The 15,129-nt window shown below is 48.5% G+C and overlaps 1 protein-coding gene across 2 annotated transcripts in view; it reads right to left on the minus strand.

The window, feature by feature from the left end:
* ATG16L2 (autophagy related 16 like 2) overlaps positions 1-15,129 on the minus strand; it is a 35,197-nt gene that overhangs the window by 12,409 nt on the left and 7,659 nt on the right. For both annotated transcript variants that reach the window (XM_077298847.1, XM_077298848.1), the window contains exons 2-10: positions 12,794-12,890; positions 7,222-7,306; positions 7,020-7,093; positions 6,536-6,778; positions 5,863-5,928; positions 4,244-4,342; positions 1,841-1,903; positions 1,463-1,565; positions 1,140-1,245 (exon numbers count right to left, since the gene is read on the minus strand). In XM_077298847.1, the coding sequence (XP_077154962.1) occupies positions 1,140-1,245; positions 1,463-1,565; positions 1,841-1,903; positions 4,244-4,342; positions 5,863-5,928; positions 6,536-6,778; positions 7,020-7,093; positions 7,222-7,306; positions 12,794-12,890 (936 nt within the window). The remainder of the gene's footprint in view (positions 1-1,139; positions 1,246-1,462; positions 1,566-1,840; positions 1,904-4,243; positions 4,343-5,862; positions 5,929-6,535; positions 6,779-7,019; positions 7,094-7,221; positions 7,307-12,793; positions 12,891-15,129) is intronic.

A 15,129-nucleotide genomic window follows, 5' to 3' on the forward strand; every position in this document is an offset into this window, starting at 1 on the left:
TAACCCCCGGCCTGCCACGGAGGATTCTCATCCATTTATTGATGCACTTCCTCAGGAAACTTTAGGTTAACCCTGTAGGTGACTCCTCAGCAGTACAGACCCAGCTAATGTCAGGAAAGGGTTAAGGGAACGCCTGGACACATTGTATCTGACCATTCCGCAGGAAGGGGTTAAAGGAACGCCTGGACACATTGTATCTGACCATTCCGCAGGAAGGGGTTAAAGGGACGCCTGGATACATTGTATCTGACCGTCCTGCAGGAAAGGGTTAAAGGGACGCCTGGATACATTGTATCTGACCGTCCCGCAGGAAAGGGTTAAAGGAACGCCTGGACACATTGTATCTGACCGTCCTGCAGGAAGGGGTTAAAGGAACACCTGGATACATTGTATCTGTCCGTCCTGCAGGAAAGGGTTAAAGGGACGCCTGGATACATTGTATCTGACTGTCCCGCAGGAAAGGGTTAAAGGGACGCCTGGATACATTGTATCTGACTGTCCCGCAGGAAAGGGTTAAAGGGACGCCTGGATACATTGTATCTGACTGTCCTGCAGGAAAGGGTTAAAGGGACGCCTGGATACATTGTATCTGATCGTCCCACAGGAAAGGGTTAAAGGAACGCCTGGACACATTGTATCTGACCGTCCCGCAGGAAAGGGTTAAAGGGACGCCTGGACACATTGTATCTGACCGTCCTGCAGGAAAGGGTTAAAGGAACGCCTGGACACATTGTATCTGACCGTCCCGCAGGAAAGGGTTAAAGGAACGCCTGGATACATTGTATCTGACTGTCCTGCAGGAAAGGGTTAAAGGGACGCCTGGATACATTGTATCTGACCGTCCTGCAGGAAGGGGTTAAAGGAACGCCTGGATACATTGTATCTGACTGTCCCGCAGGAAAGGGTTAAAGGAACACCTGGACACGTATCTGACCGTCCCGCAGGAAGGGGTTAAAGGGACGCCTGGACACACTGAATCTGACCGACCTGCAAGAAAGGGTTAAAAGAACACCTGGACACGTGTCTGACCGTCCTGCAGGAAAGGGTTAAAGGGACCCCTGGATACATTGTATCTGACTGGCCCTCCTGCTGGTCCTCAGGGCAGAGCCCAGCCTGTACTTTCCTCCCATGATCCTCACCTCCAACAATGTCCCAGATCTTCACCACCCGATCCGCCCCTCCAGTGGCCACCATCCTGGAGTTTGGGCTAAACTTCACCGCATCAATTTCAGACTCATGAACTTCCTGAAATAACAAAAAATCAACAGGATAAACCTCATTGATTGGCTGACCCTAATTCTTAAAGGGGTTTTGGCACAAGACAACCCCTTTAAGGAGGAAATAAACTGGCAGTGATACTCAGGAAGTAAATGGTTAATATTTAGATAAATCATCTTCATGAGAAGTAAATGACCCTGAGTCTATATAGAAGATTCCACAAGTATACGGCCGGGGGTCTCACCCTGCTGCAGAGCGCTCTATTAGGTGGGCTGCAGAAGACGCAGACGGAGGAGGGGTGGTACCAGTCACTGTTCACACCGCAATCATCCGGCCGCCTCCGAAGCCTAAGAAAAAAGATGCATTATAACCAATGAGAAGCCCACCACCAAAAAGAGGGAGAGACCACCAGAGACATGTTTACAAAGAGTGAATGTCTCACTGCAGAAAAGTGTATAAAAATGTCTCCAACTGCAGAATGCCGAGTATAGTGGGGACCCCCCATAAATCACAGCACGAGGGTCTGTGACCACCAGCAGCCTACACAGAAATCAGTCATCTTACAGGACTCGCTGCTGAGACCCCCAGAAAATGCACAAATAGACCGCTACACTATACTCACTCAAACAAGCTTCTTAATGTTTCCAAGACCTTCGAAGGACCTAAAGCAATCATAGATTGCGACCTGCAAGACAGAGCGAGAGGCCGAGGAAAAGATCATATACATCATCCTCTATATACAGAGCAGTATTATAGTGGTTATATCATTGTACATAGGGGCAGTATTATAATAGTTACATTATTGTACATAGGGGCAGTATTATAGTAGTTATATTCTTGTACATAGGAGCAGTATTATAGTAGTTATATTATTGTACATAGGGGGCAGTATTATAGTAGTTATATTCTTGTACATAGGAGCAGTATTATAGTAGTTATATTCTTGTACATAGAAGACAGTATTATAGTAGTTATATTCTTGTACATAGGAGCAGTATTATAGTAGCTATATTCTTGTACATAGGAGCAGTATTATAGTAGTTATATTCCTGTACATAGGAGCAGTATTATAGTAGTTATATTATTGTACATAGGGGCAGTATTATAGTAGTTATATTCTTATATATAGGAGCAGTATTACAGTAGTTATATTCTTGTACATAGGAGCAGTATTATAGTAGTTATATTCTTGTACATAGGAGCAGTATTATAGTAGTTATATTCTTGTACATAGGGGCAGTATTATAGTGGTTATATCATTGTACATAGGGGCAGTATTATAGTAGTTATATTCCTGTACATAGGGGCAGTATTATAGTAGTTATATTCTTGTACATAGGGGCAGTATTATAGTAGTTATATTCTTGTACACAGGGGCAGTATTATAGTAGTTATATTCTTGTACATAGGGGGCAGTATTATAGTAGTTATATTCTTGTACATAGGGGCAGTATTATAGTAGTTATATTATTGTACATAGGAGCAGTATTATAGTAGTTATATTCTTGTACATAGGAGCAGTATTATAGTAGTTATATTCTTGTACATAGGGGCAGTATTATAGTAGTTATATTCTTGTACATAGGGGCAGTATTATAGTGGTTATATCATTGTACATAGGGGCAGTATTATAGTAGTTATATTCTTGTACATAGGGGAAGTATTATAGTAGTTATATTCTTGTACATAGGAGCAGTATTATAGTAGTTATATTCTTGTACATAGGAGCAGTATTATAGTAGTTATATTCTTCTACATAGGAGCAGTATTATAGTAGTTATATTCTTGTACATAGGGGCAGTATTATAGTAGTTATATTCTGTACATAGGGGCAGTATTATAGTAGTTATATTCTTGTACATAGGAGCAGTATTATAGTAGTTATATTCCTGTATATAGGAGCAGTATTATAGTAGTTATATTCTTGTACATAGGGGGCAGTATTATAGTAGTTATATTCTGTACATAGGGGCAGTATTATAGTAGTTATATTCTTGTACATAGGGGCAGTATTACAGTAGTTATATTCTTGTACATAGGGGGCAGTATTATAGTAGTTATATTCTTCTACATAGGAGCAGTATTATAGTAGTTATATTCTTGTATATAGGGGCAGTATTATAGTAGTTATATTCTTGTACATAGGAGCAGTATTATAGTAGTTATATTCTTGTACATAGGAGCAGTATTATAGTAGTTATATTCTTGTACATAGGAGCAGTATTATAGTAGTTATATTCTTGTACATAGGGGCAGTATTATAGTTGTTATATTCCTGTATATAGGAGCAGTATTATAGTAGTTATATTCTTGTACATAGGAGCAGTATTATAGTAGTTATATTCTTGTATATAGGAGCAGTATTATAGTAGTTATATTCTTGTACATAGGGGCAGTATTATAGTAGATATATTCTTGTACATAGGGGCAGTATTATAGTAGTTATATTCTTGTACATAGAGGCAGTATTATAGTTGTTATATTCTTGTACATAGGGGGCAGTATTATAGTAGTTATATTCTTGTACATAGGAGCAGTATTATAGTAGTTATATTCTTGTATATAGGAGCAGTATTATAGTAGTTATATTCTTGTATAAAGGGCAGTATTATAGTAGTTATATTCTTGTACATAGGGGCAGTATTATAGTAGTTATATTCTTGTACATAGGAGCAGTATTATAGTAGTTATATTCTTGTACATAGGGGCAGTATTATAGTAGTTATATTCTTGTACATAGGGGGCAGTATTATAGTAGTTATATTCTTGTACATAGGAGCAGTATTATAGTAGTTATATTCTTGTATATAGGAGCAGTATTATAGTAGTTATATTCTTGTACATAGGGGCAGTATTATAGTAGATATATTCTTGTACATAGGGGCAGTATTATAGTAGATATATTCTTGTACATAGGGGCAGTATTATAGTAGTTATATTCTTGTACATAGGAGCAGTATTACAGTAGTTATATTCTTGTACATAGGGGCAGTATTATAGTAGTTATATTTGTGTTTTTGCTCACCTGGATTTCTTTGGTGCTGGTTTCTCCATTTTATGGCCCTCGGTCATCTCCAGACTTTTAGAGTCATGTCCTTCTGTGTTTCGCCAGCTAGTGAAATCCCTAGGACCAGACACAGATGTAAGTATCCGCCTGTGATATAAGGTCGGTCTCACTATCAGTCGTGTGATCGGTGAGCAGCTTCTTTTGGGATTAGACATTAATTTTTGACGATTAACTAGAAGAAACTTCCAGAATGATCTGATGTTGGGGCCTCCGGCACTGATGGTCGGGCTCCCACAATATGACCCCTGACTATGGTCCCCGGGTTGTCAGTCGCACCCTTTCATTAATTGAGGGGGTGGGGGAAAGTTTATACTACAATCACAGCAGACAAACCCATCGGGCAGTGATGTAAATCTCCAATATTCTGGCATTACAGCTCCGATGTAGGACGAGTCTGAAAACCGAGGCCGGATACAGGGGAAAGCTGAATAACAGTGTGACCAATATGGACAGGAGGGCGGGCGATCAATACATCGCCAGAAAGGTCTGCGGGGAGCGACCGGGCGCTAATCTACCAGGAAAGCCATCAGAAACATTCCGTGCACACCGCAACCTGTGCTGACCCACTGTAGACCCTGTATTATCCTCCAGTCACCTCCAGAGCTGCGGTCACTATACTGATGGATGTCACCCAGTTTCAGTCAGCAGCCTGACAGCCTGCTGTCTGGCATGATGGATGCAGCTTTGGATGTGACTGGAGTACATGGTCTGGTTTTTGTGTTTTTCTTTATTTGTTGTTAATGACATTTTGTTTAATTGTAATGTACTGAAAGAGAGGAAAAAACATTAAGTTCTGTGAAAACCTGTGATTGTGCTGTTGGGTTTTGTGGCGTTAGTGATCTGTGTTTGGTGACTGGGGGGGCCGCCATTCTCCGGGTACAGGGGCCGCCATTCTCTGGGTACGGGGGGGGCCGCCATTCTCCGGGTACAGGGGCCGCCATTCTCCGGGTACGGGCAACAAGCTTGTATCCTTGGTTTTCTTCTTTTTTTTTAATTTAAGCGATGAAAACATTGTTCAGAAAAGTGTCACTAATATTTCTATAGAGAGAAATGTGTTGTGAGATCAGTGAGTTCTCTCCCGGTGGCTGCGGCCATCACTGGGGCCTCGCACTTCACTTCTTACGCCTTCATTTGTTCTGCGCTGATCAGGTAAAAGAATTGAAATTCAGAAAAAACAAACAAACAACGTTCTATTCTATTCTATTCTATTCTTTCCTTTTTAAAGACACAAAGACGAGAATCTAAGGTTTATATTTCTCTCTTTTTTGGTTTTCTTTTCGTTGCCCTTCGGGGGCTGGATCCTGCGATTCTCTGACAAATCACAGACCGGGCTTAATGGGAAAACTCCTATGGAGGCGCCGGGAGCCGAGGAGCCGGACTGCGCTCACCCTGCACAGCTCTGATGATGGCATCTAAGGGTTAACCAGCAGAGATCAGAGCGGCCCCCGTCGCTGCCGTTAGTGGTCGCTGCCGGCGGTGAATCTGAGCCGCTCCACAATCATCCACAGGTCTGGAAAGGGTTAAAGTGCAGGAAAGGAGAAGGATTGGGGAAGATCTGGGCAGGTGGCGGCACTCACCCCTCGGCGCTGAGCGTCTTGCAGAGCGCGGTCCTCACCATGCGGGAAAACATCTCCCCCCTCCGCCTGCAAAGAGAAGACCAGGATGTGATAAGTGGAGAGCACGGGGGTACGGGAGCGGGGGGACGGTACTGTACGTGGTGCACTGGGGTCCCGGAGCGGGGGGCCGGTACTGGATGTGGTACACTGGGGTCCAAGAGCGGGGGGGCGGTACTGGATGTGGTGCACGGGGGTCCCGGAGCGGGGGGGCGGTACTGGATGTGGTGCACGGGGGTCCCGGAGCGGGGGAGCGGTACTGGATGTGGTGCACGGGGGTCCCGGAGCGGGGGGACGGGACTGGATGTGGTGCACGGGGGTCCCAGAGCGGGGGGACGGGACTGGATGTGGTGCACTGGGGTCCCGGAGCGGGGGGGCGGTACTGGATGTGGTGCACGGGGGTCCCGGAGCGGGGGGGCGGTACTGGATGTGGTGCACTGGGGTCCCGGAGCGGGGGGACGGTACAGTACGTGGAGCACTGGGGTCCCGGAGCGGGGGGGGGGGGGGGGGGACGGTACTGGATGTGGTGCACTGGGGTCCTGGAGCGGGGGGACGGTACTGGATGTGGTGCACTGGGGTCCTGGAGCGGGGGGACGGTACTGGACGTGGTGCACTGGGGTCCCCCGCCCGCCCGCACCTCTCGTTGACGTTGTTCTGCCGTTCCGCCTCCAGCGCTTTCTTCTTGGTCAGTTCCTCTAGGAGCTCCCGCCCCTGCTCCTCCGCGATGTGCAGCCGCCCCTCCACCAGGCGGCGCCGCGCCAGCAGCCGGTCATAGTCCTCCTTCAGGTCGGTGTTGGCGCAAACCATCTGGGCCACCGCACTGTCCAGGCGCTGACACTGCCGCCTGTGATCCTCCGCCAGGGCCGACAGGAAGGAGACGCTGCAGAGAGAGAAGAGCTAAGAATGGCCGACACAGGGCACGGGCACAGCGGAGCCACGGCTACACAGAGCAGAGCAGCAGTGTAAAGCATGGAGGAGACTGGAGAGACGATGGGGGACATGCCGGACCCTGGGGCTAAAGGAATCTCTGCTCAGGGTGGTGCTGTAATATTAATAATAATAATAATAATAATAATAATAATAGAGCAGTGCAGCAGTGTAAAGCATGGCGACGGCCGCACCTGGTCCTCTGCTGCCTCAGCTCCTCGTCCCTCCTCTGCGCCTCCTTCTTCAGCTCGCAGGCTTGAAAGGCCAACTGCAAAGACAAGACGATCACAGAGTAATGGAGGGGAGCGGCGCCGGAGTATCGGAGAGTCCAGAGTATCAGAATATCCATCATGTACAAGAGGGCGGAGCCAGAGTCCCAGCGGCCGCAGCACTCACCTCCCCGTTATAGGCCCGCAGCTCCGCGATCTGCAGTGTGGGAGGAGCCTCCGGCCCCGCGGTACACAGCGACCCCGCGGACACCCTGCAGTACCAACACAGAACACCAGGGGGTGAGATACACAGCTCAGCAGTATCACACAGGAGAGGATTAGATACACGGCTCACCAGTCAGTATCACACAGGAGAGGATTAGATACACGGCTCAGCAGACAGTATCACACAGGAGAGGATTAGATACACGGCTCACCAGTCAGTATCACACAGGAGAGGATTAGATACACAGCTCAGCAGACAGTATCACACAGGAGAGGATTAGATACACGGCTCACCAGTCAGTATCACACAGGAGAGGATTAGATACACAGCTCAGCAGTCAGTATCACACAGGATAGGATTAGATACACGGCTCAGCAGTCAGTATCACACAGGATAGGATTAGATACACGGCTCAGCAGTCAGTATCACACAGGAGAGGATTAGATACACAGCTCAGCAGTCAGTATCACACAGGATAGGATTAGATACACAGCTCAGCAGTCAGTATCACACAGGATAGGATTAGATACACGGCTCAGCAGTCAGTATCACACAGGAGAGGATTAGATACACGGCTCAGCAGACAGTATCACACAGGACAGGATTAGATACACGGCTCAGCAGACAGTATCACACAGGACAGGATTAGATACACAGCTCAGCAGACAGTATCACACAGGATAGGATTAGATACACGGCTCAGCAGTCAGTATCACACAGGATAGGATTAGATACACAGCTCAGCAGTCAGTATCACACAGGAGAGGATTAGATACACAGCTCAGCAGTCAGTATCACACAGGATAGGATTAGATACACGGCTCAGCAGTCAGTATCACACAGGAGAGGATTAGATACACGGCTCAGCAGACAGTATCACACAGGAGAGGATTAGATACACAGCTCAGCAGACAGTATCACACAGGATAGGATTAGATACACGGCTCAGCAGACAGTATCACACAGGAGAGGATTAGATACACGGCTCAGCAGTCAGTAACACACAGGATAGGATTAGATACACAGCTCAGCAGTCAGTATCACACAGGAGAGGATTAGATACACGGCTCAGCAAACAGTATCACACAGGAGAGGATTAGATACACGGCTCAGCAGTCAGTATCACACAGGAGGGGATTAGATACACGGCTCAGCAGTCAGTATCACACAGGATAGGATTAGATACACAGCTCAGCAGTATCACACAGGAGAGGATTACATACACGGCTCAGCAGTCAGTATCACACAGGAGAGGATTAGATACACAGCTCAGCAGTCAGTAACACACAGGATAGGATTAGATACACAGCTCAGCAGTCAGTATCACACAGGAGAGGATTAGATACACGGCTCAGCAGTCAGTATCACACAGGAGAGGATTAGATACACAGCTCAGCAGTCAGTAACACACAGGATAGGATTAGATACACAGCTCAGCAGTCAGTATCACACAGGAGAGGATTAGATACACAGCTCAGCAGTCAGTATCACACAGGATAGGATTAGATACACGGCTCAGCAGACAGTATCACACAGGAGAGGATTAGATACACGGCTCAGCAGTCAGTATCACACAGGATAGGATTAGATACACGGCTCAGCAGTCAGTATCACACAGGAGGATTAGATACACGGCTCAGCAGTCAGTATCACACAGGAGAGGATTAGATACACAGCTCAGCAGTCAGTATCACACAGGATAGGATTAGATACACGGCTCAGCAGTCAGTATCACACAGGAGAGGATTAGATACACGGCTCAGCAGACAGTATCACACAGGAGAGGATTAGATACACAGCTCAGCAGACAGTATCACACAGGATAGGATTAGATACACGGCTCAGCAGACAGTATCACACAGGAGAGGATTAGATACACGGCTCAGCAGTCAGTAACACACAGGATAGGATTAGATACACAGCTCAGCAGTCAGTATCACACAGGAGAGGATTAGATACACGGCTCAGCAAACAGTATCACACAGGAGAGGATTAGATACACGGCTCAGCAGTCAGTATCACACAGGAGGGGATTAGATACACGGCTCAGCAGTCAGTATCACACAGGATAGGATTAGATACACAGCTCAGCAGTATCACACAGGAGAGGATTACATACACGGCTCAGCAGTCAGTATCACACAGGAGAGGATTAGATACACAGCTCAGCAGTCAGTAACACACAGGATAGGATTAGATACACAGCTCAGCAGTCAGTATCACACAGGAGAGGATTAGATACACGGCTCAGCAGTCAGTAACACACAGGATAGGATTAGATACACAGCTCAGCAGTCAGTATCACACAGGAGAGGATTAGATACACAGCTCAGCAGTCAGTATCACACAGGAGAGGATTAGATACACAGCTCAGCAGTCAGTAACACACAGGATAGGATTAGATACACAGCTCAGCAGTCAGTAACACACAGGATAGGATTAGATACACGGCTCAGCAGACAGTATCACACAGGAGAGGATTAGATACACAGCTCAGCAGTCAGTATCACACAGGAGAGGATTAGATACACGGCTCAGCAGTCAGTATCACACAGGAGAGGATTAGATACACAGCTCAGCAGACAGTATCACACAGGATAAGATTAGATACACAGCTCAGCAGTCAGTATCACACAGGATAGGATTAGATACACAGCTCAGCAGTCAGTAACACACAGGATAGGATTAGATACACGGCTCAGCAGACAGTATCACACAGGAGAGGATTAGATACACAGCTCAGCAGACAGTATCACACAGGATAGGATTAGATACACGGCTCAGCAGACAGTATCACACAGGATAGGATTAGATACACAGCTCAGCAGTCAGTATCACACAGGATAGGATTAGATACATGGCTCAGCAGTCAGTATCACACAGGAGAGGATTAGATACACGGTTCAGCAGTCAGTATCACACAGGATAGGATTAGATACACAGCTCAGCAGTCAGTATCACACAGGATAGGATTAGATACAAGGCTCAGCAGACAGTATCACACAGGATAGGATTAGATACACAGCTCAGCAGACAGTATCACACAGGATAGGATTAGATACACGGCTCAGCAGACAGTATCACACAGGAGAGGATTAGATACACGGCTCAGCAGACAGTATCACACAGGAGAGGATTAGATACACAGCTCAGCAGTCAGTATCACACAGGAGAGGATTAGATACACAGCTCAGCAGTCAGTATCACACAGGATAGGATTAGATACACGGCTCAGCAGACAGTATCACACAGGATAGGATTAGATACAAGGCTCAGCAGACAGTATCACACAGGATAGGATTAGATACAAAGCAGTCAGTATCACACAGGAGAGGATTAGATACACGGCTCAGCAGACAGTATCACACAGGATAGGATTAGATACACGGCTCAGCAGACAGTATCACACAGGAGAGGATTAGATACACGGCTCAGCAGTCAGTATCACACAGGAGAGGATTAGATACACAGCTCAGCAGTCAGTATCACACAGGAGAGGATTAGATACACGGCTCAGCAGTCAGTAACACACAGGATAGGATTAGATACACAGCTCAGCAGTATCACACAGGAGAGGATTACATACACAGCTCAGCAGTCAGTATCACACAGGAGAGGATTAGATACACGGTTCAGCAGTCAGTATCACACAGGAGAGGATTAGATACACAGCTCAGCAGTCAGTAACACACAGGATAGGATTAGATACACAGCTCAGCAGTCAGTATCACACAGGAGAGGATTAGATACACGGCTCAGCAGTCAGTATCACACAGGAGAGGATTAGATACACAGCTCAGCAGTCAGTATCACACAGGATAGGATTAGATACACAGCTCAGCAGTCAGTAACACACAGGATAGGATTAGATACACGGCTCAGCAGACAGTATCACACAGGAGAGGATTAGATACACAGCTCAGCAGACAGTATCACACAGGATAGGATTAGATACACGGCTCAGCAGACAGTATCACACAGGATAGGATTAGATACACAGCTCAGCAGTCAGTATCACACAGGATAGGATTAGATACACGGCTCAGCAGTCAGTATCACACAGGAGAGGATTAGATACACGGTTCAGCAGTCAGTATCACACAGGATAGGATTAGATACACGGCTCAGCAGTCAGTATCACACAGGAGAGGTTTAGATACACGGCTCAGCAGTCAGTATCACACAGGAGAGGATTAGATACACGGCTCAGCAGACAGTATCACACAGGAGAGGATTAGATACACAGCTCAGCAGTCAGTATCACACAGGAGAGGATTAGATACACGGCTCAGCAGTCAGTATCACACAGGAGAGGATTAGATACACAGCTCAGCAGTCAGTATCACACAGGATAGGATTAGATACAAGGCTCAGCAGTCAGTATCACACAGGATAGGATTAGATACACGGCTCAGCAGTCAGTATCACACAGGAGAGGATTAGATACACAGCTCAGCAGTCAGTATCACACAGGATAGGATTAGATACACGGCTCAGCAGTCAGTATCACTCAGGATAGGATTAGATACACAGCTCAGCAGACAGTATCACACAGGAGAGGATTAGATACACGGCTCAGCAGTCAGTATCACACAGGAGAGGATTAGATACACGGCTCAGCAGTCAGTATCACACAGGATAGGATTAGATACACGGCTCAGCAGACAGTATCACACAGGATAGGATTAGATACAAGGCTCAGCAGACAGTATCACACAGGATAGGATTAGATACACAGCTCAGCAGACAGTATCACACAGGATAGGATTAGATACACGGCTCAGCAGACAGTATCACACAGGAGAGGATTAGATACACGGCTCAGCAGACAGTATCACACAGGAGAGGATTAGATACACAGCTCAGCAGTCAGTATCACACAGGAGAGGATTAGATACACAGCTCAGCAGTCAGTATCACACAGGAGAGGATTAGATACACGGCTCAGCAGACAGTATCACACAGGATAGGATTAGATACACGGCTCAGCAGACAGTATCACACAGGAGAGGATTAGATACACGGCTCAGCAGACAGTATCACACAGGGTAGGATTAGATACACGGCTCAGCAGTCAGTATCACACAGGAGAGGATTAGATACACCGCTCAGCAGAAAGTATCACACAGGATAGGATTAGATACACGGCTCAGCAGTCAGTATCACACAGGATAGGATTAGATACACAGCTCAGCAGTCAGTATCACACAGGATAGGATTAGATACACAGCTCAGCAGTCAGTATCACACAGGAGAGGATTAGATACACGGCTCAGCAGTCAGTATCACACAGGAGAGGATTAGATACACAGCTCAGCAGACAGTATCACACAGGAGAGGATTAGATACAGCTCAGCAGTCAGTATCACACAGGAGAGGATTAGATACACAGCTCAGCAGTCAGTATCACACAGGAGAGGATTAGATACACGGCTCAGAAGACAGTATCACATAGGATTAGATACACGGCTCAGAAGACAGTATCACATAGGATTAGATACACTGTCTCGGTCCCCGCAGACCCTCCGCTCACCCTGCAGCATGGCGGCCGGCCGGTGATACCACGGGGTCAGTCTGGATCTTCTCGGTCAGATCCTTCAGGAACACGGATTTCTCCAGAAGTTTACTGTCTGGAAAAAAAAATCATCAGATCAGAGATGGTCGGAGCGGAGACCCCGGAATGAGGGCAGGAGGCGTCTTGGGGGGAGCGGAGGCCGCACACAACACGACTGACAACCACCTAGAGAGCCGACAACCCACAACAAGATGGTGGCGAGACCCCCGGGCGCAGTCATAGACTCCGGCATACCGCAAAGAAAAGCCCCAAATCTTAGCCCCATAATGTAACATAGTGAGTGATTGGGGAGACTCCGGAGCTGCGATCATCCACGGACCCCCCCCCCCGCCACTCAGCTGCCAAAATGACAGAAGTTCAAGGCCAGAAACAAACACTGAGCAAAACTGCGCGGGGGAGGGGCGGCCATAAACCACGGATCACAATGGGGCAGGAGAACCGGCAAACAGGAGCCCACACAGGACGAGGCGACGAGCTGCGCTACTGAGCCCCACACAAGCGGAGCCACCAATAAGGGGGCGCAGAACCCCACCTGCACGGAGCCGGGGAAATCTCCGATCCAACCGCCGGCTGCACTCATCTCATACACAACAGTCACATCCAGAGCAGCAGTCATAATTCTGCTGTCAATCACACTAGAGAGTAACACAGCAATACACGCACTGTACAGCAGGGGGCGGCAGACAGCACAAGAGCTTCAAGGAAAGCAGCAGAATAGTGCGCGCAGCTCTGGAGGATAAGACACGATATAACAGCAGAATAGTGAGTGCAGCTCTGGAGGTGACTGGAGGATGAGACAGAATGTAACAGCAGAATAGTGACTGCAGCCCTGGAGGTGACTGGAGGATAAGACACGATGTAACAGCAGAATGGTGAGTGCAGCCCTGGAGGTGACTGGAGGATAAGACACGATGTAACAGCAGAATGGTGAGTGCAGCTCTGGAGGTGACTGGAGGACAGGTGCCCACAATCAGTCACACCCTGCTAGGAGCAGCACCTGTCTTGTGAGCTCCAGCACTTCCAGCAGGAGGCCCAGAGTCGGCCTCTCTTCTCCCCAGGGAGAGGCAGGCTTCCTGGGAGGCCGGCATGGCTTCCCAGGCTTCTGTTCCCCGGTCTGTGCCGGCGGGGGACAGAGAGCAGCAGCAGCAGCAGCAACCGGCCCAAGAGGGACTGAGGAGGTCAGGAAGGGTGAAGAAAACCATACCCACCTACTCCAACCCTGAGACGGCTCATCGTCCGCCCAGAGAGGGAGACAGGGGCACCCCAGGCCCCAGGAAGGAGAGCCCAGGAACATCCTGGGGGGAGAGGAGCTCCGGCGAGTCCACGAGTACCTTCTCCTCCCGAGTGGTCGCCATGCTACGTGAGTATGAGGACGCCGGCAAGGCACTGACCGGGCTGAAGGAGAAGCTGCAGGAGGCTCGGATCCTGAACACCCGAGCCTCTAGCAAGGAGAAACCCGTGACCTCCCAGAGGTTAAGAGCCCTCAGAGATGAGGTGGCCCGGTTAGTGCTCCTCCGGGAGGGGATTGAGAAAAGCGCAGGTCCCTTCCTGGAGAGGTTTAAGAACCAGCGGCGGTTCTCAGAAATGAAGGGGTTAAATACCTCAGGAGAGCCGCCAGCCGGCGTCCTAAGCGACGAGGAGGAGGAGGACGACGACGTGGCTGTAACTGGAGTCCTACAAGCTGGAACAAGCCGGGAGAGTGAGTCGCAGAGCCGACAACAGGGAAGCGGCCTCCCGGCACGGCAGAGGACTCCGACAGCACAGGCTGGAGTGTCAGCGGAGGAAGAGGAGGAGGGCGGTCTGCTACAGGAGATCCGACAGCTGGAGTCTCCAGTGAACCTGGACCGCTTCTCCTTTGGTGAGGACGAGCCAGCAGAGGAAACCAAGAAGAGGAAGAAGAAGACGACGGAGACCGCACGGGAGGTGGTGAGTTACAGATATGTACTGATGGATGATGTTACACCTACCACCTCCTGTGTAAACCCCACCAAACCTAAAGGCACGGGCTCTGCAGTGGGTCTGGGGCATAGGCAAGGTGGGGAGAGGAGGAGGACGTCCGGCGGTGCTGCCGTCTGTGCGGGGAACAGTGCAGGGGGCGAGGCTGTGGAGGTACTCATGGCGCCGGACATAGGGGACCCCGAGGAGTTTCCCTCCCTGCCCTCTGCGGCTAAGCCGGTTATCACCGGGGCTGAGGGGGGCGAGGGGGATGTCCACGCCGTTGCGAAAGGGGGACGGTGTGGGCAGACTCCGTCCCTGCTCACTACGGCTGAGCCGGCCGACGCCGGGGCTGTGGG

The sequence above is a fragment of the Ranitomeya variabilis genome, chromosome 3 (genome assembly GCF_051348905.1).
Source record: "Ranitomeya variabilis isolate aRanVar5 chromosome 3, aRanVar5.hap1, whole genome shotgun sequence".
Lineage (NCBI taxonomy): Eukaryota > Metazoa > Chordata > Amphibia > Anura > Dendrobatidae > Ranitomeya > Ranitomeya variabilis.